At 49.3% G+C, this 25,423-nt stretch overlaps 1 protein-coding gene across 1 annotated transcript in view; it reads left to right on the top strand.

Moving 5' to 3' along the window:
- The window catches only part of fstl5 (follistatin-like 5), a 166,202-nt gene that overhangs the window by 94,621 nt on the left and 46,158 nt on the right, over window positions 1-25,423 (top strand). The window contains exons 5-6 of the mRNA XM_056277907.1: window positions 331-492; window positions 2,191-2,325. Of these exons, the coding sequence (XP_056133882.1) occupies window positions 331-492; window positions 2,191-2,325 (297 nt within the window). The remainder of the gene's footprint in view (window positions 1-330; window positions 493-2,190; window positions 2,326-25,423) is intronic.

Here is a 25,423-nt window from a genome sequence, read left to right as displayed (position 1 = left end):
TTGTGTAAAAATCAATGGCTGAGAGCCAGAATCGATGGCACCTGAACGGAGGTCCTGTCCCTTATTTATCTGGCTGATTTGTTCGGCTGCGCCGGGGCCCGCTAACCTTATCTAAAGGCGTTCGGCGCATGTTGTAAACGCTCTTAATCCATCGATAGCGCCCGCTAACGCCAAGCCACGAGTCCACCGGACTTGACATTCTGTCCAGAGGAAAGCTTCCCATTCAGCACCGCTGGCTCGATACCCCAGAGAGCGGCTCGTGGCGAAAAGAAAGGGTTGTGATGTTCCCTGACGTATTCCCCTCCTGTGTCCTCCTCCTCCTCCTCCCAGTGCCTCCTGTCATGCGGGTGTACCCGGAGAGCCAAGCCAGGGAGCCGGGTGTGACGGCGAGCCTGCGCTGCCACGCCGAAGGCATCCCCGGCCCCCACCTGGCCTGGCTGAAGAACGGCGTGGACATCACCGGCAAGCTGTCTAAGCAGCTCACCCTGCAAGGTAGGAGCCGTCTCTTATCGTCACGATGGTAATCATGACCTACACCCCTACACCCCTACACTCCTACACTCCTACACTCCTACACCCCTGCAACCCTACACCCCTACACTCCTACACTCCTACACCCCTGCAACCCTACACCCCTACACCCCTGCACTCCTACACCCCTACACTCCTACACCTCTACACCCCTACACTCCTACACCTCTACACTCCTACACCTCTACACTCCTACACCCCTACACCCCTACACCTCTACACCCCTACAACCCTACACTCCTACACCTCTACACTCCTACACCTCTACATTCCTACACCCCTACACCCCTACACTCCTACACCCCTACACTCCTACACCCCTACACTCCTACACTCCTACACCTCTACACCTCTACACTCCTACACCCCTACACCCCTACACTCCTACACCCCTCCACTCCTACACCCCTACACTCCTACACCCCTACACTCCTACAACCCTACACCCCTGCAACCCTACACCCCTACAACCCTACACTCCTACAACCCTACACCCCTACACTCCTACACCCCTGCAACCCTACACCCCTACAACCCTACACCCCTACACTCCTATGCTCCTACACCCCTACACTCCTACACCCCTACACCTCATGTCCTGCCTCACAGTTTCTCATCTCCATTGGTCCTCACACTCTGGTACCTGCTGACCTCACCTCCAGGAACACAGATGAAAGACAGCGTGAAATAAAACCTGAGGGGCGTCCGGGTGGCTTAGTGGTCTATTCCATTGCCTACCAACACGGACATCGCCGGTTCGAATCCCTGTGTTACCTCCGGCTTGGTCGGGCGTCCCTACAGACACAATTGGCCATGTCTGCGGGTGGGAAGCCGGATGTGGGTATGTGTCCTGGTCGCTGCACTAGCGCCTCCTCTGGTCGGTCAGGGCGCCTTTGCAGGGGGGAGGGGGAACTGGGGGGGAATAGCGTGATCCTCCCGCGCGCTACGTCCCCCTGGTGAAACTCCTCACTGTCAGGGGAACAGAAGCGGCTGGCGACTCCACATGTATGGGTGGAGGCATGTGGTAGTCTGCAGCCCTCCCCGGATCGGCAGAGGGGGTGGAGCAGAGACCGGGACGGGGAAGAGTGGGGTAATTGGCCAGATACAATTAGAAGAAAAAAGGGGGGGAAATCCCCCCCCAAAAAAATAGACCAGTAACACATACACAACATCTGATGCAGAAAAATAATGACCGACTTGATTTAAGTCCGATGCCTCTGAAGCAGAGCTGACGTGAAATGTCCCCCAGCAGGAAGGTAAAGAGCAAGTCCAGATGTGTCCTGCAGGACTGACAGTGAGGTCTAAGTCCTCCAGCCTGCTCCTTTTAGGCACGGCACAACAAAATGCTTCAGACAGACAGACGTGTGTGCCAGAGAAACACAACGTGCACAAACCTGCACCGCGTGCCCACTTTGAAGCTGTCCTGATGTGTGTTTGTGTTCCCACCTAATCCTCTTCAGACCCCTCGCTGTCCCCCTCATCCTGTTTGAGGGCCGGTTACGTAATAGTGGCAGTTTAATGGAGGGTGGACGCTTTAGAAGTCACCTTTAATCTCTTTCTGGAAGGCAAACTGTGTGTGTGTGTGTGTGTGTGTGTCTGTGTGTGTGTGTGTCTGTGTCTGTGTGTGTCTGTGTGTGTCCTGTCTGTCACTCCCCAAAGCTAACGGTAGTGAGGTGCACATCAGCAACGTGCACTTTGAGGACACCGGGGCGTACACCTGCATCGCCAAGAACGAGGCCGGCGTGGACGAGGACATCTCCTCGCTGTTTGTGGAGGACTCGGCTCGCAAGACTTGTACGTATAACTGGTGTTGTGGGTCTTCTTTGTGGTGTCGTGTGTGTAACTGTTGATGTGGGTCTTTGTCATGTCCCAGAGACAACAGGGACACAGGGACACAGCTCTGAATGATTCATCCCGCCACATTTTAATAGTTTATGAGCTGTGATGCAACAGTAGAGCCTCTGCTTTAGAAATAATGGCAGCACGGTGTCCTGTCTGCCCCCTCCTGTCTCCGTCAACACACAGCACCGTGTCCTGTCTCCCCCCTCCTGCCTCCGTCAACACACAGCACCGTGTCCTGTCTCCCCCCTCCTGTCCCCGTCAACACACCAAGTCACACACACGCCCAGTCACTCGTTTGACCACTTCTGGTCCGTTCAGTCAAATATGGTTTTGTGTGTTTGTACGACGGTTCTGATTGTACGGCTCGTTTTTTAAATAGAGCTGTTGTATTGCTTTTTCAGATCCTCTCATGTTTTTCAGATCCTCTCATGTTCAATGGAAAATCTCGCCTCAGCCATCCAGGTAGCGTGGCAGTCTGTGCCATTGCCTATCAACACAGGGATCGCTGGTTCGAATCCCCGTGTTACCTCCGGCGTGGTCGGGCGTACCTACCGACACAATTGTCCATGTCTGTGGGTGGGAAGCCGGATGTGGGTATGTGTCCTGGTCGCTGCACTAGCGCCTCCTCTGGTCGGTCGGGGCACCTGTTCAGGGGGGAGGGGGAACTGGGGGGAATAGCGTGATCCTCCCATGCGCTCGGTCCCCCTGGTGAAACTCCTCACTGTCAGGTGAAAAGAAGCAGCTGGCGACCCCACATGTATGGGAGGAGGCATGTGGTAGTCTGCAGCCCTCCCCAGATTAGCAGAGGGGGTGGAGCAGAGACCGGGACGGCTCGGGAGAGTGGGGTAATTGGCCGGGTACAATTGAGAGAAAAGGGGGGGGGGGATCTCGCCTCTTCTTGTCGTGTCACGTTCCGTCTCACTTTCAAGGTCCATGCCAGGAACTTTAGAGGAGCGCTCGGCCTCCGAGGCGGCGTCCTCATCCCAAAGCTGCAGACACGTCCAGGTGCAAACCAGTCGACTGGACCCGCGTGTGCAGGGCGTCTGGCGCGGTGATCAAGTCCGGCCTCTCCCAAAGGTCAGAATCTGTTCCGAGCCGTGGGCCTGGCGGTCTGTGTGCGTCAACACTCCTGCGGGTAATTAGGCTGCCTAAACAACAAGCACGGCAGCTCTGCGGTCCGGCCACAGCGGCCCCCCTCCTGTCGGACTTGGCAGGTTTTAAGACCCTCTCCCCCGCAGCGCCGACGCCGGATTCACCCAGCCGGTCATGCATCACAGGCTCATGCTCTCAGAGGTCAGGAGGCAGCAGCAGGCTTTGAAGCCTTTTGAAGCCGTACCGTGGGGTGAAAATGCACCGGGGGCAAGAGTGGGTGAGGCAGCCATTTTGGCTTGGGGAGTTCAAAGGGACATCAGAGCGGATGGCCCAAAGCTGCTCCACACCATTACCAGGGAAATAAGAACGACAACACAACAGAAACAACAACAAAACAGATAGTAGTACACAAGTACTCAAGCCTGAAAAGTCTGAATCCATATTTGACTATATACATTTTTGGGGGGGGATTTTTCCCCCTTTTCTCCCCAACTGTACTTGACCAATTACCCCACTCTTCCGAGCCGTCCCGGTCTCTGCTCCACCCCCTCTGCTAATCCGGGGAGGGCTGCAGACTACCACATGCCTCCTCCCATACATGTGGAGTCGCCAGCCGCTTCTTTTCACCTGACAGTGAGGAGTTTCACCAGGGGGGATGTAGCGCTTGGGAGGATCACGCTATTCCCCCCAGTTCCCCCTCCCCCCCGAACAGGTGCCCCAACGGACGAGAGGAGGCGCTAGTGCAGCGACCAGGACACAAACCCACATCCAGCTTCCCGCGCGCAGACACGGTCAATTGCGTCTGTAGGGACACCCCACCAAGCCGGAGGTAACATGAGGACTCGAACTGGCGATCCCCATAGTGGTAGGCAACAGAATAGACCGCTACGATACCTGGATACCATGACTCAATACATTTTTCATATGAGTGCTAGCTTAATCCAGTAGCTAATCAGTCAATTAGATTTTATTTGTATAGCACTTTTCATACAAACAAATGTAACACAAAGTGCTTCACACAATACAACAATAAAACAATACAATCTCCCCCCTCACAAAAATAAATAAATAAAAGTACAGGCAAATTTTATGAATGTACAGACAAGTTTAAAACTGAGTTAGTAAAATAAATAGCAGTGCCTTAAACACTTATTAATTAAAAGTAACAACAGAGCAGAAGTTAGCTAATGTGAAGCTAGCTTCCCTTCAGCTCCCAGGAGTCTCTGCTTCCCTGTGCAGAAGGCTAATCTGAACGCTGCTGCACAGTTCTGTCCTGAAACACAACGTGAAACTCAAACCTACGCTGGGAAACCCGTCTCCACCCAACTCCGTCCGAACAGAGTTGGGTGGAGAGTGGGCAGTTGTGGGCAGGGCTAAGGGCAGGGCATGGTGGTGAAAGGAGCGGAGAGATTTCGGACATCCAAATTAATCCGGGAAACTAGCATCAAGCATGACATGCCCAGTCATGGAGCGAGGTGGGCTGTTCTCCTCGGTTGGTCGTTTCTCAAAATGTCAAATGTGAGGTCAAACCGATGGACTTCAACACATCCTCCAGCACACATGGCTGACCCGTGACCCACACAAGACAGAGGCAGCGACTAAACTTTGGAGGGGGATAAATGTGACCTTCAATGAAAAGCAGTTTAACAGTAGAACGAGCAAGGCCGTCGTTTTGACGGTTTTGGATTTTGAAAGTTTAATAACTTTGTGGGGAAAAAAAGGTACAGACCTGCCGCTTCCTGGGTGCTCCTAAAATTACATATATCTGCATTAAAATGCGTTTTAGATCAATCACACAAAAAAAATAAGTTACGATATCCACCTAAATTGACCATGAGCGGTCAACGTGACGTCTCGTAATTTGTGCGTGATGGTGCGCATCATGTCAGTATCACACTAGCGTCCTCCAGTGACGAGAAATAGCCTGAACTTGATTTGTGATTATGCCCAACATGTCTGGGTGCCGACGCCGTTACAGACGCACCATGACTACCACCGAGGCGTTTCAGTATTTACAGGCGTTGGACAGCGGCCATTTTAAATTGTTGAAAAATAGTATTAAAGTTGTTAAAATGTTAATTTTGGTGTCAGTTAGTTTCATAACAGACATACTTCCGGTGTGGGAAGATGGCTGCGTGAATTCGTGTTTGCAGCGGCCTCACCCAGTGCCGGTGTCGGAAGATGGCGGCACGAATTCACATTTGCGGCGGCCTCACCAAGTACCGTCCATGCAGTGTCTTTGTCCACGTCTGCATCTAAGTTTTGTCATGGTTTGATGGCTGGGGGAGCTGGCGCTGGATCGACTGGGAGAGCGGGGCAGGCTAAGCTAACTGCTAGCCCTTAACACCGGCAGTTCCGATAACACAGAGGGCGGTCTGGCGACAGCCTCGCCTGGCATTGACTGTGGGGTTTTTGATGTCGTCGTGAGGAGTGCGGGGAGGTGTTGTAGTGCTAACTGATGTCAGGGAATGAAGTTTTGCTGTTTGAACTTGCTGATCAGAAAAAACACCGGTATCTCAGTATGGTGGTCACTCAAAACATATTTTTCACTGTACACCAGCGAAACATCACCAGAAGAAACTTGCTGAGTGTTAAACGACCATGAAGCTGATTAGTTTGAATAAGTTGCCAGCCCAGGGTGGTGCAATGGTGCAGCATGGTGGTGGTGCAGTGGTTAGCGCGGTCGCCTCACAGCGAGAAGGTCCTGGGTTTGAACCCCCGGTGTAGTCCAACCCTGAGGGTCGTCCCGGGTCGTTCTCTGTGTGGAGTTTGCATGTTCTCCTCGTGTCTGCGTGGGTTTCCTGCGGGGGCTCCGGTTTCCTCCCACAGTCCAAAGACATGTAGGTCAGGTGAGTCGGCCCTACTAAATTGTCCCTAGGTATGAATGTGAATCTGTGTCAGCCCTGTGATGGACTGGCGGCCTGTCCAGGGTGTCTCCCCACCCGCCACCCAATGACTGCTGGGATAGGCTCCAGCATCCCCGTGACCCTGAGAGCAGGATGGCGGTTTGGATAGTGGATGGATGGATGGAGTTGCCAGCCTGCATGGATGAAGGTTCGGTTGACACATGGTGGAGACATGTTGACCGTGTCCATGCACCTGTTCACATACACCTCCCGAGGCTGACATACATCTTCACCTTGCTCAGAAGAAGAAAGACCAGCTGACTCACGTTCTTATTTGTCCAACTACGCCGAATTACTTCACGTGGTCCAGTGAGGCCTTCAGAAGTCCAGGTGTGACATGAGACAAGACTACGATGAAGAGTAAATACAATCTAACTGTTTCTGACAGCATTGTCTTTTGTGCACGCCATAAAAAGGTACTGTTGGGGGAAATTATAGCAGGGCCAAAACACTGGCCCAGGGTCACTGAGGGTTCTGGGAGCGAGGGGAAGAAAGAGCTGTCGACTCGCTTGTCTTTGCAGTTGTGATTATTTTCCTGTTTTCCCGAAAGGTCGACTGCTGTCAGGACAAGGTTATTTATGAAGCGCTCCTAACAAGCTGCTACATCACAGAGAGCGTAGTGTGTGTGTGTGTGTGTGTGTGAGAGAGAGAGAGAGAGAGACAGGGAGCGAGAGAGAGACAGGGAGCGAGAGATAGACAGTGAGGGACGGTGAGAGAGAGAGACAGTGAGAGAGACAGGGAGTGGGACAATGAGAGAGACAGAGACGGTGAGAGAGACAAAGGGAGAGAGAGAAGGAGGGAGAGTGAGACAGATAGAGGGAGAGAGAGACAGTGAGAGAGAGACAGAGGGAGGCATAGAGAGTGAAAGAGATCGAGAGAGAAACAGTGAGAGAACGAGAGAGACAGAGGGAGAGAGAGAAACAGACAGAGACCGAGAGAGACGGAGAGAGAAACTGAGAGAGATCGAGAGAGAGAGACAGGGAAAGAGAGAAACAGTGAGAGAGATCGAGAGAGAGAGACAGGGAAAGAGAGAAACAGTGAGAGAGATCGAGAGAGAGACAGAGCGAGAAAAACAGTGAGAGAGACGGAGAGAGAAACTGAGAGAGATCGAGAGAGAGACAGAGCGAGAAAAACAGTGAGAGAGACGGAGAGAGAAACAGAGAGATCGGGAGAGAGAGACGGAAAGAGAGAAACAGTGAGAGAGAGACAGAGCGAGAGAAACAGAGAGAATGAGAGAGAAACAGAGAGATCGAGAGAGACGGAGAGAGAAACTGAGAGAGAACGAGAGAGAGACAGAGCGAGAGACAGACAGACAGACAGACAGACAGACAGACAGACAGAGAGAGAGAGAGCACTTGGGGTCAGTGCCCCAGTAGGGTTGTCCAAAGGAGCAGAAAGTAAATGGATGGCGAACCAAAGGGAGGTGAAGGTTTCTTGATCCGGGACTTGGATGCAGGTGGGTCAAGGTGACCCAGCATCACGATGAGGAGCACTGGAAGCCTCTGGTTCTGTTCCAGGTCACCCATTCATCTCTGTCTGGGGTTCTCTGGCTAAGGCTGGGTCCACCGCAGGGGTTTTCAGATCCAAACCCATACTGAAAGTGTGGGCCACCAAACACACGAGGACAGCTTTCACCCGTTTGTTTTTGTTAGTCTTTCAGAACACACAAATTAGACGATAAGCCGAAGACGACACACCACAACCTTAACGAATATGTTAAACGTCGGCCACTCTCGTAACATTTTATGTTGCTGTGGAAGTGATGCTGTGGATACCAACCGCCATGACAAATCAAAGAAGAAGAAAAAGACCCACAGAAAGTACTGTGATCCAACATCGGTCGAGTTTATTTGGGTAGCCCGAAATCACAAGGTAGTCCCGAAGAGCTTCACCGTCAGTGCAACATACGACAATATGTGACCCCCCCTGAGGAAAACCTTATCGGGGAAAGAAAATGGGAGACGCCTCAGGAAGACACACAGAAGACGGATCCCTCTTCCGGGACGGACCGGCCTGAAATAGGTGTCGGATGCACACGATACACAAAAGTAACAAAATCTTAACGCGCCATCCTGAATGAGCAGTGATTCAGGGGATGCAGAGTAGATCCAGTTAATACACAGATCTCAGCAGGGCGAACTTAAACATAGTGCGGAGCCAAAATTTGTAAAATTCAAGATTCAAAGCTTTATTCATCCCATTCTTCAAGAAGCATAGCAGCATTTAGACAGGAACAACCCCTCTAAATAACAATTAAGTAATTAATACATTGTTAATATTATTAATAATAAATAATGACCGAAAGGATGAGATGGCCGACACAATTGGCTGAAATGAGTTTCCTCCGTAGGGTGTCTGGGCTCAGCCTTAGAGATAGGGTGAGGAGCTCGCACATCCGGAGGGAGCTCAGAGTAGAGCCGCTGCTCCTTCACGTCGAAAGGAGCCAGTTGAGGTGGTTCGGGCACCTGATCAGGATGCCTCCTGGGCGCCTTCCTTTGGGGGTTTTCCGGGCACGTCCAACTGGGAGGAGACCCCGGGGTAGACCCAGAACTCGCTGGAGGGACTACATGTCCAGTCTGGCCTGGGAACACCTTGGGTCAGAGGTAACATGCACAGTACACACGGTGTAAGTTATTAATATTACTTAGTGTTAATTACCCTTACGGCCCAAGGAAGGAAATTCCCTCTGAGTCTCTGTGTGTTGACATGCTGACCGCGGAGGCGTCCGCCTGACCGCGGCGGCTGAAACTGTCCGTAATTGAGGCGATGGGGATCCATAATAATCCTTCTAGCCCTGGTCCTGCACTGCTTGGTGTAGAAGTCCTGTAGGGGGTTGAGTGTGGTCCCGCTGGTCCGCTCAGCCGACCTAATCACTCTCTGCGGGGCTCTCTGGTTTTGAGAGGTGCCGTTCCCATACCAGACGGTGATTCACTCTGCCTGGATGCTCTCAGTGGCACCAGCCTGAGAGGTTTTCTGGATCCGCAGGGAGACGCTGATTTCCCTCGGTTGCCTGAGGTGATAAAGACGCCTCCTCGCCTTTTTCCCCAGAGTGTCGGTGTGTTAGCTCCTCAGCGATGTGGACATGAAGGTACCTGAAGCCGCTCACCCTCTCCTGGGACCCCGTTGATGGAGAGAGGGGTGTAGGTCCCCCGCTGTGTGTTTCTGAAGTCCACACAAGCTCTTTGGTGTTGCTGATGTTCAGGGAGAGGCTGTTGGCCTGGCACCACCACAGCGACAGATCCCCCACCTCTTCCGGGTGGGCGGTCTCCTCGTTGCTGGAGACCAGGCCCACCCCTACTGTGCCGTCAGCAAACTAACCGGCGGTGTCGGAGCTGCTCATAGAGACTCGAGTGCACGTCATATCTAGTGAACCTGTGACTACCCGAGACAATGTCAGGCTCTTCACCGCAGAGGTAGTCGAGAGCCGGCGGGCCTCCGTGCCACGAAACCAGCTCTGCTCGGCGGGGCCCTGCAGAGGCTACAGACTTCACATGCACACAACAGGCAGAGCAAAACAAACATGGAGGTTGACCGACAACCTGTTGGACATTCAGACATTTCAACAAAACAGTTTTTTTTTTGGTTTTTACTTTGAAAGAATATAATAGACAAAAAAAATTAACAGAAAGACAAATAGGCTTTAAAGCGATTTACCTACCCATCCAGCCATCCATCCATCCAGCCAGCCAGCCATCCATCCACCCATCCATCCATCCAGCCATCCAGCCAGCCATCCATCCGTCCAGCCATCCATCCACCCGTCCAGCCATCCATCCATCCAGCCATCCATCCGTCCAGCCATCCATCCATCCATCCAGCCAGCCATCCATCCGTCCAGCCATCCATCCACCCGTCCAGCCATCCATCCATCCAGCCATCCATCCGTCCAGCCATCCAGCCATCCATCCACCCATCCAGCCAGACATCCATCCATCCAGCCAGCCATCCATCCATCCATCCATCCATCCATCCATCCATCCATCCATCCATCCATCCATCCATCCATCCATCCAAACCGCTTATCCTGCTCTCAGGGTCGCAGGGATGCTGGAGCCTATCCCAGCAGTCACTGGGCAGCAGGCGGGGAGACACACATATACATAGGGCCCACACACACACACACTCACACCCACCTAGGGACAATTTAGTATGGGTGAGTCACCTGACCTACATGTCTTTGGACTGTGGGAGGAAACCGGAGTCCCCGGAGGAAACCCACGCAGACACGGGGAGAACATGCAAACTCCACACAGAGGACGACCCCCAAGGTTGGACTACCCTGGGGCTCGAACCCAGGACCTTCTTGCTGTGAGGCGACCGTGCTAACCGCTGCTCCACCGTGCTGCCCGTACCTGTCTAACTGATTTTAATTGTATTTCAGGTGTCAAGCCAATTATATTTGTATAGCCCAATATCAAAAAGTACAAATTTGCCTCAAAGGGATTTACAGCAACGCAACATCCTGTCCTTAGACCCTGGCCTCGGATAAGGAACCAGAGTATGACCCATCATGACAAGCTCCACGTTTGAGACCGACCTCGTGTCTTTGTGTTTGAATTACCTCATGTGAACATAATGCAACGTAGGCAGGTAGCAACCTTTGGGCTTCGGCGACCAGCCTCTGCTGTTATTCACATTGGTCCTTCCTTTCTCTCGTCCTCTTAACAATACGGATCTCAGCGGCCGCTGGCCGCTCACTGACCCCCAGCTTTCACTTCCATCCACTCAGTCAAGCTCCCCAGCAGCTATCCAGCGGTATCGACCGGAGAGGAGGCCCAGTGAACCCTGTCCCGTGGCACTAGCTGTCAGACGGCACTGAGAGCTGTTGTCAGATCCCTTGTCATGTGTTGAAAAGACAAAAATACACACAACCGGTTTCCTTCCATCCCTGTGTCCGGGTCCTGACGGGAACGATATGATAATGCTTAACAGACTTGTATGAAAAGACAAATTCCTGTGAAAGGACAAAAATCCTGAAAATGAGAATATGTGGAAATCTGTCCTTGAAAAAAGAAAGAAGTGACTTGGTTTGCTGTGGTTTGTCTGGTGAAGGACTTACCTGTTGTGTTCTGGCAGGTAATGTGTTGAGCTGTAGAGAAGCACGGAGCAGTGGTTGGGTCGTGGGTCGTGGAGAGTTGGTCTGGTCCTGGTGTATTCCTATTCGTCAGGTTTGTAGTTGGCTTGGCTTCCTTTCCGTTCCGTCACACTGATTTCTCGTCAGTATTGGCTGAAGTGATGCCCCACCGTCAGGATTTCACTTCAGCTGATTCTCTTGAAAAACAATGTGCAGGCACCTGTTAAAGAGAAGATGCAGAGGACAGGAAGAGATGGAAACAGATGAGCTGCTGTGGCGCCCCCTAACGGCAGCAGCCGAACATAGTAGCAGCAGTCGCAGAAGTAGCAGCAGCAGTAGTAGTAGTAGTAGTAGTAGTAGTAGTAGCAGCAGAAGAAGTAGCAGCAGCAGCAGTAGAAGTAGTCGTAGTAGCAGCAGTAGAAGTAGTAGTGGCAGCAGTAGAAGTAGTAGTACCAGCAGTAGAAGTAGTAGTAGTAGTAGCAGCAGCAGTAGTAGTAGTAGTAGCAGCAGCAGTAGAAGTAGTAGTACCAGCAGTAGAAGTAGTAGTAGTAGTTGCAGTAGCAGCAGTAGAAGTAGTAGTACCAGCAGTAATAGTAGTAGTAGCAGTAGTAGAAGTAGTAGTAGTAGTAGGAGCAACAGCAGTAGCAGCAGTAGTAGTAGTAGTAGTAGTAGTAGTAGTAGTAGTAGGAGCAACAGCAGTAGCAGCAGTAGTAGTAGTAGTAGTAGGAGCAACAGCAGTAGCAGCAGTAGTAGTAGCAGCAGAAGAAGTAGCAGCAGCAGCAGTAGAAGTAGTCGTAGTAGCAGCAGTAGAAGTAGTAGTGGCAGCAGTAGAAGTAGTAGTACCAGCAGTAGAAGTAGTAGTAGTAGTAGCAGCAGCAGTAGTAGTAGTAGTAGCAGCAGCAGTAGAAGTAGTAGTACCAGCAGTAGAAGTAGTAGTAGTAGTTGCAGTAGCAGCAGTAGAAGTAGTAGTACCAGCAGTAATAGTAGTAGTAGCAGTAGTAGAAGTAGTAGTAGTAGTAGGAGCAACAGCAGTAGCAGCAGTAGTAGTAGTAGTAGTAGTAGTAGTAGCAGTAGCAGCAGTGGTAGTAGTAGTAGTAGTAGCAGCAGCAGTAGAAGTAGTAGCAGTAGACGTAGTAGTAGGCACATGTTTAAAATGAAATGAGGGCTGCGCCTTCTCCAAACAGGACAAGCCAGACAGACAAACACAGTAAACACAGTACACATAGTACACACAGTACACACAGAACACACAGCAAACACATAACACACAGTAAACACAGAACACACAGAACACACAGCAAACACAGAACACACAGTAAACACAGTACACATAGTAAACATAGTACACATAGTACACACAGTACACATAGTAAACACAGTACACAAAGTACACATGGTAAACACAGTAAGCACAGTACACACAGTAAACACAGTACACATGGTGAACACAGTACACATAGTAAACACAGTACACACAGTACACATGGTAAACACAGTACACATAGTAAACACAGTACACATAGTAAACACAGTACACACAGTACACAGCACACACAGTACACATAGTAAACACAGTAAACACAGTACACACAGTACACACGGTATATAGAGATGAAGACAAACTGAAGTATATAGCAGCAGCACGGGGGTAGACGTGTTTCCAGACAGTCTGTGGGGAGCCGGGTCAGCCAGGTTCAGCCGGGTTCAGCCAGTTCAGCCGGGTTCAGCCGGGTTCAGCCAGTTCAGCCAGGTTCAGCCAGTTCAGCCGGGTTCAGCCAGTTCAGCTGGGTTCAGCCGGGTTCAGCCAGTTCAGCTGGGTTCAGCCGGGTTCAGCCAGTTCAGCTGGGTTCAGCCAGGTTCAGCCAGTTCAGCTGGGTTCAGCCGGGTTCAGCCAGTTCAGCTGGGTTCAGCCAGGTTCAACCGGGTTCAGCTTGGGGGAAGAAGCTGTTTTGTCGGTATTTGTGACCCAATTTTTCATCGTTTCATCCTGTGGGGTAGAACCGGGTCGAAAGCAACACCGGGTTTCTGCGAGCCCATACAAGTCTGTACCGCCCAACTGCGTCCGCACGCACAGCACGCGACACTTAGCGGAACCGCGGAAAGTCTCGTGGTTACGTCATACTCTCGCGGCGTCACCGGAAACGCCGTTTTCCAGCACGATGACGTACGAGAGAGGCTGTTAGTAGCACAGCAAATATGGTGACGCGTCGCCGAGTTTTAGGTCCCGTGTGCTACAAATGTAATTAGATATTCTTATCAAGATAAAGGACATAATATGTTTGCAATTACACATTGTCAAGGACATTGTCAGAAATGTCCATACAAACAATTCAAGTTTATACCGTTGCGTTACTTTTGACCCATCGTCCCAACAGACGGGGGCGGAAGTAACAATGCACAACTTCCGCTCAAAGTCTGAAGTCGTTCCACAGTTGTACAAAATAGATGATCGCAACGAAATCAGTCAAATCTTACTTTATTCAGACACAGTTAGGTGCATATTAAAGAGGAATAGTACAACACAGGACAACAACACAACAACACAGCTAACAGCAGCACACAAGTCTACAGTGGTTAAAAGCTATACACACATTTGTTCCAGTGTTTCCAGAGACGAGAGGAGTACCTTGTGTCACTCTGTGTAGGCTCTGTTAAGAACATTATAATTGTATTCTTGGAATCAGTTAATGGGCACATACATTTGTACATACAATTCCTCAACACGGCATGAAGAGTGGGAACATTACTCGTCATAAACACATGACCTGCACTGGTCCATCTTGGAGGCTTGAGCGAGATTCTGAACGCATCACTACCTGCAGCATCTTCATTTTTACTTGGCTCTAATTGCGCCTACTACTTTCGGCTGCTCCCGTTAGGGGGCGCCACAGCGGATCATCCATTTCCATCTCTTCCTGTCTTCTGCGTCTTCCTCTGTCACACCAGCCACCTGCATGTCCTCCCTCACCACATCCATAAACCTCCTCTTTGGCCTTCCTCTTCTCCTCTTCCCTGGCAGCTCCATATTCAGCAACCTTCTCCCAATATACCCAGCATCTCTCCTCCACACATGTCCAAACCATCTCCATCTTGTCTCTCTTGCTTTGTCTCCAAACCGTCCAACCTGAGCTGTCCCTCTAATATACTCGTTCCTAATCCTGTCCTTCTTCATCACTCCCAATGAAAATCTTGTCATCTTCATCTCTGCCACCTCCAGCTCCTCCTCCTGTCTTTTCATCAGTGCCACCGTCTCCAAACCATACAACATAGCTGGTCTCACCACCATCTTGTAAACCTTCCCTTTAACTCTTGCTGGTACCCTTCTGTCACAACTCACTCCTGACACTCTTCTCCACCCACTCCAACCTGCCTGCACTCTCTTTTCACCTCTCTACTGCACTCCCTGTTACTTTGGACAGTTGACCCCAAGTATTTAAACTCAAATGCCTTTGTCACCTCCACTCCTTGCATCCTCACCATTCCACTGTCCTCTCTCTCATTCAGGCATTGTGCCGCAAGTGGACAATTAGGTTCTGTCTGTAAAATTATCTTTTAAAATTGCGTTTACCAGAAAAGTATTACTTTCCACTCGGTTCTACCCTAAACATTTACTGAAATAGTAAAAGCTGTGTTAGTGTTTTGTATATATTCCATTTCTTTAAGTTATGGAGTCCACTAATGTTACAGTGAGTCATGGCCTGAGTCATTTCTTTTCAAATGATATGCGGTAAATCACACCCACTTTGGTCCTGAAACGTCAATGGGTGATGCCTGTGGTGCACTTAGCAATAATGAGCATGTGGAGAAAAAGAGACGTGGTGTCAATGGGCAGACGCTAATTGAACTGAAATGATGGAGGTGTTGACATTAAGGAGTTTCTCTGCACAGTCACACTGTGTTTTGCATGAAGATATGGGAAAGAGTAATAGAAGCTAGGTTAAGAGGAGAGGTGGTGATCAGCAGCAGCAGTATGGTTTCATGCCAGGAAAGAGCACCACAGATGTGATGTTTGCTTTGAGAATGTTGATGGAGAAGTATGGAGGAGGTCAGAAGGAGTTATATTGTGTCTTTGTGGATTTAGAGAAAGCATATTACAGGGTGCCAAGAGAGGAGGTGTGGTATTGTATGAGGAAGTCGGGAGTAGCAGAGAAGTATGTAGGAGTGGTGCAGGATATGTATGAGGGCAGTGTGACAGTGGTGAGGTGTGTGGTTGGAATGACAGAAGGGTTCAAGGTGGAGGTGGGATTACATCAATTATCAGCACTGTGCCCTTTCTTGTTTGCAGTGGTGATGGACAGGTTGACGGACAGGATCAGGCAGGAGTCTCCATGGACGATGATGTTCACGGATGACATTGTGATCTGTAGTGAGAGTAGGGTGCAGGCTGAGGAGAACCTGGAGAGGTGGAGGTATGCACTGGAGAGAAGAGGAATGAAAGTCAGTAGGAGCAAGACGGAATACCTATGCGTGAATGAGAGAGAGGACAGTGGAATGGTGAAGATGCAAGGAGTAGAGGTGATGAAGGCGTATGAGTTAAGATACTTGGGGTCAACTGTCCAAAATAACGGGGAGTGCAGAGGAGAGGTGAAGAAGAGAGTGCAGGCAGGGTGGAGTGGGTGGAGAAGAGTGTCAGGAGTGATTTGCAACAGACGGGTACCAGCAAGAGTTAAAGGGAAGGTTTACAAGATGGTAGTGAGACCAGCTATGCTGTATGGTTTGGAGACAGTGGCACTGATGAAAAGACAGGAGGAGCTGGAGGTGGCAGAGGTGAAGATGATAAGATTTTCATTGGGAGTGATGAAGAAGGACAGGATTAGGAAGGAGTATATTAGAGGGACAGCTCAGGATGGACGGTTTGGAGACAAAGCAAGAGAGACAAGATAGAGATGGTTTGGACATGTGTGGAGGAGAGATGCTGGGTATACTGGGAGAAGGATGCTGAATATGGAGCTGCCAGGGAAGAGGAGAAGAGGAAGGCCAAAGAGGAGGTTTAGGGATGTGGTGAGGGAGGACATGCAGGTGGCTGGTGTGACAGAGGAAGATGCAGAGGACAGGAAGAGATGGAAACGGATGATCCGCTGTGGCGCCCCCTAACGGGAGCAGCTGTAAGAAGAAGAAGAAGAAGAAGTAGTAGTAGTAGTAGTAGTAGTAGTAGTAGTCACACTGTGTTTTCTAACAGGTCCAAAAAGTACTCATGGGTTTGCTGGATGGCGAGACGGTATTGTTAGGGTGAGCAAAGACCAAACACAGTTTGAGGTGGATGTTCATCTGTGGTTGCAGTCTGCTAAAACCCACTTTAGTTAGCGTGGCAGCTTTTTGTACTGTTTCTGAAAGTGCTTGCCTGCAGAAATCCCACCTGCTTTATTCATAATTCACACTTCTGTGCTAAAATGGTTTTTACCTTTTCATGCGAAGCCCTTGTTAACAGGCCTGCTGTGGGTCTCCGTGTGTTGTCGGAGACCTGATGAAGTCAGAATCAGGACAGGATGAGAGGGATGAATGAACATGTTTAGATGACCTCACCAGCAGAGGGCTGGAAGGTCAAAACCCTCTTTTCCCCTCTGAGGCAGGGAAGTCCCTTTTGTTCTCTCTCTCTCTCTCTCTCTCTCTCTCTCTCTCTCTCTCTCTCTCTCTCTCTCTCTCTCTCTATATATATATATATATGTGTGTGTAATCTGTCTATCTATCTATCTCTGTCTCTGTTGAAATCACCCAGGCGCTTTGTTGTTTTGGAAAACGGGAGCAGACAATATTTTGAGAGCTCTTTAACGGAGTCTGTCACCCGTAGCCAGAGTGCCATCCGTCTCTGACAGCCCGCCACTAAACGGGCATAAATATCTGCTCTTCTGCAGGTGCCAATTATATCTTCTGTGTCACGGGGTCTGTGATGCCGAGCTGTGTGTGTGTGTGTGGGGGGGGGGGTCTTTCTCAGTCTTAACAGGACTCAAACCGTATACTCTACACCGGTGACTCCCGAAGTGTGGGCCGCGGCCCCCTGCCGGGCCGCCAGATGTCATTTACAATCTGCTACTACTACTACTTCCTGCTGCTCCCGCGTCATTTACAATCAATAGATATAACATCTTTAAAATTCAGTTTTGTAATTAAGTTCGAAATTACCATAAAATGTTTATGATTAAGTATTTGCGTTTGAAAAAGTAATCAAAACCAATCAAACAAAGCCATGGGATTTAAATTACGTGGTGGGATTCACTTATCTGACTTATTAACCACTTAACTTCTTACTCTTGTTGCTTTACAAACTGTTGCGAGTACGTGGCTGGCTCGCTGACTCGTGTAGAGTTGTTGTGTTTATGAAACAGAAAATACGTCGTGAAATGCTTCCTCTCCATCTCGTGCGATCGGCGTTGTGAAAGGGTTGGGTGAGCCGCGGAAGAGGTCGAGATGTCAGATTGGGCCGCGGCGTTCTTAAATGTTGGAATGGCCGCTCTACACCGTTACCCTGATTATCGCCCGGCACACTCAGTCGGGCTGAGTCTGAGCCGGTCTGCAGATTTCGGGTCGGCGTGGACGGGAAACAGAAAACGGAGATGTGTGTGAGGGCTGTCGACTCACAAGTCCCACCCGCTGATCCAGTCTCAGGCGAGTGTGAGGATAGCCGGGAGGTGCGTAGCGGGCAGGGGTTGGTCTCTGGGTTTCATCATCCACCTCACTGCTTTCAGTCGAGAACGCTCGTGTTCTCATGCCAACCACACACGGCACAGGAACTGTCTTCACCAGTAAACTCACAAATCTTCCACCAGGGGAGGCGAATCTGGTCAGTGAGCTCGGCTGCTGTTGTGTTTGCTGGGATGAAAACCTGCATGTACGACTCAGTGCTGTGCTGAATACTCTGCTCCGTACGGCCTTCATTCTCTGAGCAGAAAAGATAAGTGTGTGCCCACATACAGCGCTTTGTCAGTCCAGTGGGCTTTCACACTGTGTTGGACACGCTGTCACACACTGGAGCCCAGGCCAGGAAACGGCGCTATCCACCCAGCCCACAGCCCACCGCTGTCAGCGAGGTTTCATGCTGAGGCCTTTCGTGAAATAAACACTGCTGACTTTGCGTTGGGCCCAACGCCTACAAGCCACGACTACGGTCTCACAAGAGGGTTTAAATACTTTTGATGGTGCAGAATTGAAATACCTGTGGAACACAAAACTAGTGGGAAAAGTGACATTTAAAATCCTCATTTGCATTGTAATTATCAAATCTGCTTTAAAGTGATTTGGCCAAAGCAAGAAAAGGTCAAATAAGCTAACCATGATTTATTTAACCTCACTAATGAATACACGATGAAATGGGCAAAGTAACTTTGATACAGTCACATTAAAGCATGTGTTGAGATGAGATGTGATGAGATGAGATGACCGTGAATCTGCTGTGAACATTCTCCATCACTTCGCTTGGAAAGGTCACGTGGGTCAGTGCAACAAAATGTTTTGTACATCCACAAAAGGTCAATATGTCACAGGAAACTATCAAAAATGTACTACAGAGGAGGCGTCCAGGTGGCATGGCGGTCTGTTCCGTTGTCCATTCATAATGGTGGCAATTCACATTAGATCCTGGCTTTTTTAGTATATATTATGTTATATATACATATTATCTTATGTATATATTTTTTCTTACAACAGAAATGTTGTTCTACTATAATAAAACCAGGTACGGTATGAATATGCTATGGCCATAGAGGAGGACCCTGCCTGTCACCCTCAGGCCACACTCTCGCACTTAGCGGGTTAAAAAGTGGAGCCAGGGGGCGCCCGGGTAGCGTAGCGGTCTATTCTGTTGCCTACCAACACGAGGAACGGCGGTTTGAATCCCCGTGTTACCTCCGGCTTGGTGGGGTGTCCCTACTGACACAATTGGCTGTGACTGCGGGAGGGAAGCCGGATGTGGGTATGTGTCCAGCACTAGCGCCTCCTCTGGTCGGTCGGGGTGCCTGTTCAGGGGGGAGGGGGAACTGGGGGGAATAGCGTGATCCTCCCACGTGCTACGTCCCCCTGGTGAAACTCCTCACTGTCGGGTGAGAAGAAGCGGCTGGTGACTCCACCTGTGTGGGAGGAGGCACGTGGTAGTCTGCAGCCCTCCCCAGATCAGCAGAGGGGGTGGAGCAGGGTCCAGGATGGCTCGGAAGAGTGGGGTAATTGGCCAAGTACAACTGGGGACAAATGTGGGGGGGGGGGGACTAGAATGTGAGGGGAAAAAGGTTTGATGCCTAAATACTAGACTGGATGTAGGACCAAGGTATGGGCCTTGAGTCCTCATCCAGGACTGGGTTTCAATGGATATCAACAAACCTTAAAGGTCACGTGAAACTGCGTTTAAGCACCGTCAGCTTCGGTGATTTGATGACTATCTGACTGAAACAGGATGCCTGGGCGGGGCGTAGTGAGGGGAGGGAGATTGATGTGACTGACAGCCAGTCACGGACGGGCATTATTGGGGGCTTGTGAACAACGACATGCTATTGGCTCGTTTCAGTTTGGTGGTAGAAGATCACACGTCTTCTGACAGCAAATCTTCATGTTTGCCAGGAAGAGAAACACGTTGTTCTTATAAACACTAAACGAAAACTTTTTTTTTCTTTTGGCAAATTTCTGGAACATAGTGTTAAAAAAGGGCGTAAATCAAGCGCCGATAGAAGAGCTAACAATATTGAAAATACGTCTTTCAGTTCGTGGGACCTTTAATGCTCGGTGTCCATCAGGGTGGTTAATGGCTGCAGTATGTTGTCATGAAGTACTCAAGAGGGTCCTCCATCTTTCACCAGAAAGGAACAAAACACACTTGGGTCCTGTGTTGGGGCTAGAAAGAAAGAATGAAAGGAAGGAAGGAAGGTAGGAAACCTGATCTAGGTTAGCGACCATGCCAGCAAGTCGCCATTGGTTGTTATAACAGTGAGGTTAATTAGCATTACACAACACGTGCAGGGTGATGAACGTGATGCATCGTAGTGTAGTAGTTTGCATTTATTTATTTTTGGGGACCCCCCCTCGCCCCCCCATTTTCTCTACAATTGTATTTGGCCAATTACCCCACTCTTCTGAGCCGTCCCGGTCTCTGCTCCACCCCCTCTGCTGATCCGGGGAGGGCTGCAGACTACCACATGCCTCCTCCCATACATGTGGAGTCACCAGCCGCTTCTTTTCACCTGACAGTGAGGAGTTTCACCAGGGGGACGTAGCAAGTGGGAGGATCACGCTATTCCCCCCAGTTCCCCCTCCCCCCTCGAACGGGCGCCCCGACCAGAGGAGGCGCTAGTGCAGCGACCAGGACACACCCACATCTGGCTTCCCTCCAGCAGACACGGCCAATTGTGTCTGTAGGGACGGCCGACCAAGACGGAGGTAACACAGGGACTCGAACCGCGTAGTTTGTATTTCTGTTGCTATAAATGTAGCCATGTAGTATTGTGTATTTGTGTAGCTATAATTGTAGCCATGTAGTATTGTGAATTTGTGTAGTTATAGCCATGTAGTATTGTGTATTTGTGTAGCTATAATTGTAGCCATGTAGTATTGTGAATTTGTGTAGTTATAGCCACGTAGTATTGTGTATTTGTGTAGCTATAATTGTAGCCATGTAGTATTGTGAATTTGTGTAGTTATAGCCATGTAGTATTGTGAATTTGTGTAGTTATAGCCACGTAGTATTGTGTATTTGTGTAGCTATAATTGTAGCCATGTAGTATTGTGAATTTGTGTAGTTATAGCCATGTAGTATTGTGTATTTGTGTAGCTATAATTGTAGCCATGTAGTATTGTGAATTTGTGTAGTTATAGCCATGTAGTATTGTGTATTTGTGTAGCTATAATTTTAGCCATGTAGTATTGTGAATTTGTGTAGTTATAGCCATGTAGTATTGTGTATTTGTGTAGCTGTAATTGTAGCCATGTAATATTGTGAATTTGTGTAGTTATAGCCATGTAGTATTGTGTATTTGTGTAGCTATAATTGTAGCCATGTAGTGTTGTGAATTTGTGTAGTTATAATTGTAGCCATGTAGTAGTGTGAATTTGTGTAGTTATAGCCATGTAGTATTGTGTATTTGTGTAGCTATAATTGTAGCCGTGTAGTAGTGTGAATTTGTGTAGTTATAGCCATGTAGTATTGTGTATTTGTGTAGCTATAATTGTAGCCATGTAGTATTGTGAATTTGTGTAGTTATAGCCATGTAGTATTGTGTATTTGTGTAGCTATAATTGTAGCCATGTAGTGTTGTGAATTTGTGTAGTTATAATTGTAGCCATGTAGTGTTGTGTATTTGTGTAGCTATAATTAAAACATAAGCCACATGCGTAACTGCCAGGGCCATTTCCAGTGTTTCCAAGCCGGTCCGTAGAAAGTCTCGGAGCATTATAATAGAAAGAGGACAGAGCGTCCCCAGCTTTTCACTGTCATCCACTGTGAGCCATGAAGAGGCCGGGCCTGAGCCGGCCTTCATCATACAGCCTCTGGTTTTTGTACTTTGCCCGGGCGGACGCCACACCACCGCGGGCTGTTTGGCCCTCCTTCACAAATTGAGTTGATGTAACCTTGCTGAGGGGAGAGACGCAGAGTGCCATGGCGGCCGGCCGGTATGGCCGTCGCAGTGCTTTGGAGGCCGTTGGAAACACAGTTATTACGGCCAGGGAGAGTGAACTAACCGCCTCCAGTGGCACGCTGCTTGTTTTGCTCTATGGCTGAGGAAGTTGATGTATGAGCCTGTGGTGCGCGCCCAGCAGCCGCGAACTCTCTGCCAGGTGATGAATAGCATCAATACTGCGGGCTATTGGAAAGGACCGGGGCACACAAGATCTCATCTCACAACTCTTCTTTTCCATTTTCTCCCTCTTTTGTCACTTCTCACACAAAGCGCGGCGTTTTTCCCTCCCTCGCTCTCTTCTGCTGCATCCCTCCTGCCGAACCGCTCCCGTCGTGGAACAGTTTGGTGAGTTGAAAGCCATGCGAGGCTGCACAGGAGAGACTGCACGACAACACCTGAAAGATTAAGACTGAGTAATGGAGCTTCACTGAGTACATGTCTAACAGCCTCTCGCTCTCTCTCTCTCTCTCTCTCACCCTCTCTCTCTCTCTCTCTCTCTCAGTTCAATTCAAAGGGCTTTATTGACCTGAAAGTTTTACAACAATGTTGCCAAAGCATCAAAATACAGTTTGAAGGTACACAATAACACAAATAATGAACATCAACACAACATTGGAACAATCAATAATGAAGCAATAACACAGCCATAACAATAAAGAAACAGACGGAGATCAGAAGGTGGAGCATGGGTGGTGAGGAGACTACAGCTGTCATGTGTTGAGCTGCTTGTCTCTCAGGCTGTCACATGACCTGACATGTCTCGCTGCATCTATGAGCTGACACTGTTTTCCCCAAGGACATGTTGCATCTTAGTCTGGTCAGAGAGTGTGTCCAAGTCATTTTGGTCTGGTCAGAGAGTGTGTCCAAGTCATGTTAGTCTGGTCAGAGAGTGTGGCCAAGTCATCTTAGTCTGGTCAGAGAGTGTGTCCAAGTCATGTTGGTCTGGTCAGAGAGTGTGTCCAAGTCATCTTAGTCTGGTCAGAGAGTGTGTCCAAGTCATTTTGGTCTGGTCAGAGAGTGTGTCCAAGTCATCTTAGTCTGGTCCGAGAGTGTGTCCAAGTCATTTTGGTCTGGTCAGAGAGTGTGTCCAAGTCATCTTAGTCTGGTCAGAGTGTGTCCAAGTCATCTTAGTCTGGTCCGAGAGTGTGTCCAAGTCATTTTGGTCTGGTCAGAGAGTGTGTCCAAGTCATCTTAGTCTGGTCAGAGTGTGTCCAAGTCATCTTAGTCTGGTCAGAGAGTGTGTCCAAGTCATCTTAGTCTGGTCAGAGAGTGTGTCCAAGTCATGTTGGTCTGGTCAGAGAGTGTGTCCAAGTCATCTTAGTCTGGTCAGAGAGTGTGTCCAAGTCATGTTGGTCTGGTCAGAGAGTGTGTCCAAGTCATCTTAGTCTGGTCAGAGAGTGTGTCCAAGTCATTTTGGTCTGGTCAGAGAGTGTGTCCAAGTCATGTTGGTCTGTTTTATAGCTGATTTATCCTCATGTTGGTTTGTTTTATAGCTGATTTATCATAATCTTTGTTTGGGATGCAGTGCTGGCCTGAGGTTGGTTGGTCTTAGTATTTGTTACAGGGTTAGTGAGTCTCAGAGCCAGCTGCTTCAGGGGACTCTTTTCGGGGTTCAGTTCTTGGGTTTTCAGAGCTTTAAAGTGCAATGTATTTGTTGGGCTTGTATTTAAGTGCATCCAGAAATTTAGAGATCTTTTTTGTACATTTATTAATAATGGAAACTGGCCTAATTCTGCCCTACATGCGTTGTTTTGGTGTTTTCCTTTGTATTTTCTCTCTCTCTCTCTATCGCGCTCTTTCTCTATCGCACTCTTTCTCTATCGCTCGCTCTCTCTCTCTCTCTCTCTCTCTCTCTCTCTCTCTCTCTCTCTCTCTCTCTATCTATCTATCTGTCTCTCCCTCTGACCGTTTCTCTCAGTTCAATTCAGTCTCTCTCTCCATCTCTCTATCTTACTCTCTCTCCCTCTATCTGCCCGTCACTCTTTCTCACTCTGTCTCTCGCACTCTTTAAATCTGTCTCTCTCTCCATCTTTCTCTCTAAATCTCTCAGTTGCTCTGTCCCTCTCTCTCTGTCTGTCTGTCTGTCTGTCTGTCTCTCTCCATCTTTCAAAGACCGACTAATGGAGCTTTACTGAGTACCTGTCTAACAGCTTCTCTCTTCCTCTCTCACTCTCGCTCTCTCTTTCTCACTCTCTTGCTCTCTCTTTCTTTCTCTCCCCTTGTCTGTCTGTGACCATTTCCTTTAAATTCAATTCTCTCTCTCTCTCTCTCTCTCTCTCTCTCTCTCTCTCTCTCTCTCTCTCTCTCTCTCTCTCTCTATCTATCTATCTGTCTCTCCCTCTGACCGTTTCTCTCAGTTCAATTCAGTCTCTCTCTCCATCTCTATCTTACTCTCTCTCCCTCTATCTGCCCATCACTCTTTCTCACTCTGTCTCTCGCACTCTTTAAATCTGTCTCTCTCTCCATCTTTCTCTCTAAATCTCTCAGTTGCTCTGTCCCTCTCTCTCTCTGTCTGTCTGTCTGTCTGTCTGTCTTTCTCTCTCCATCTTTCAAAGACCGACTAATGGAGCTTTACTGAGTACCTGTCTAACAGCTTCTCTCTTCCTCTCTCACTCTCGCTCTCTCTTTCTCACTCTCTTGCTCTCTCTTTCTTTCTCTCCCCTTGTCTGTCTGTGACCATTTCCTTTAAATTCAATTCATTCTCTCTCTCTCTCTCTCTCTCTCTCTCTCTCTCTCTCTCTCTCTCTCTCTCTCTCTCTCTCTCTCTCTCTCTCTCTTGGCGTTCTCTCTGTCTGGCTCTGTCTCTCTCTTTCTCCATCTTTCCCTCTCTGATCTGACTGTTTCTCCCAATGCAGTTCTTTCCATCTCTCTATCTTACTCTCCCTTACTCTCTCCCTCTATCTGTCTGCCCGTCACTCTTTCTCACTCTCTCTCTCACTCTTTAAATCTCTGTCTCTCTCTCCATCTTTCCCTCTAAATCTCTCAGTCGCTCTGTCTGTCTGTCTTTTTCTGTCTTACCCTCTCTCTTTCTGTCCCCCTGTCTCTGTCTTGCTCCCTGTCTGTCTTCATAGCAGTCTCTTTACATTTCTGTCTAATTCCCTGCCCCTGTCTTCCTCTGTCTGTCTGTCTGTCTGTCTGTCTGTCTGTCTGTCTGTCTGTCTGTCTGTCTGTCTGTCTGTCTGTCTGTCTCTCTGGCCGGCAGGGGGAATGAGCGTGGCTGCGGAGGGGAGATTGGAATCGGATGTGAATTGGGGTGCAGATTGGTTTTCCGACTGAAAATGGAAGATGGGATATAGCAGCAGTGGGAGACTGAGGAGGAATGAACAATGACACAGAAGGAAGCGGGGGGAGGGGGAGGGGGGCGTCGACTCTGCGATTTGCAT

The sequence above is a fragment of the Lampris incognitus genome, chromosome 1, assembly GCF_029633865.1.
Source record: "Lampris incognitus isolate fLamInc1 chromosome 1, fLamInc1.hap2, whole genome shotgun sequence".
Classification (NCBI taxonomy): Eukaryota; Metazoa; Chordata; class Actinopteri; order Lampriformes; family Lampridae; genus Lampris; species Lampris incognitus.
Note: the sequence above shows the minus strand (reverse complement) of the source record. Positions and strands in the feature narration are given on the sequence as shown.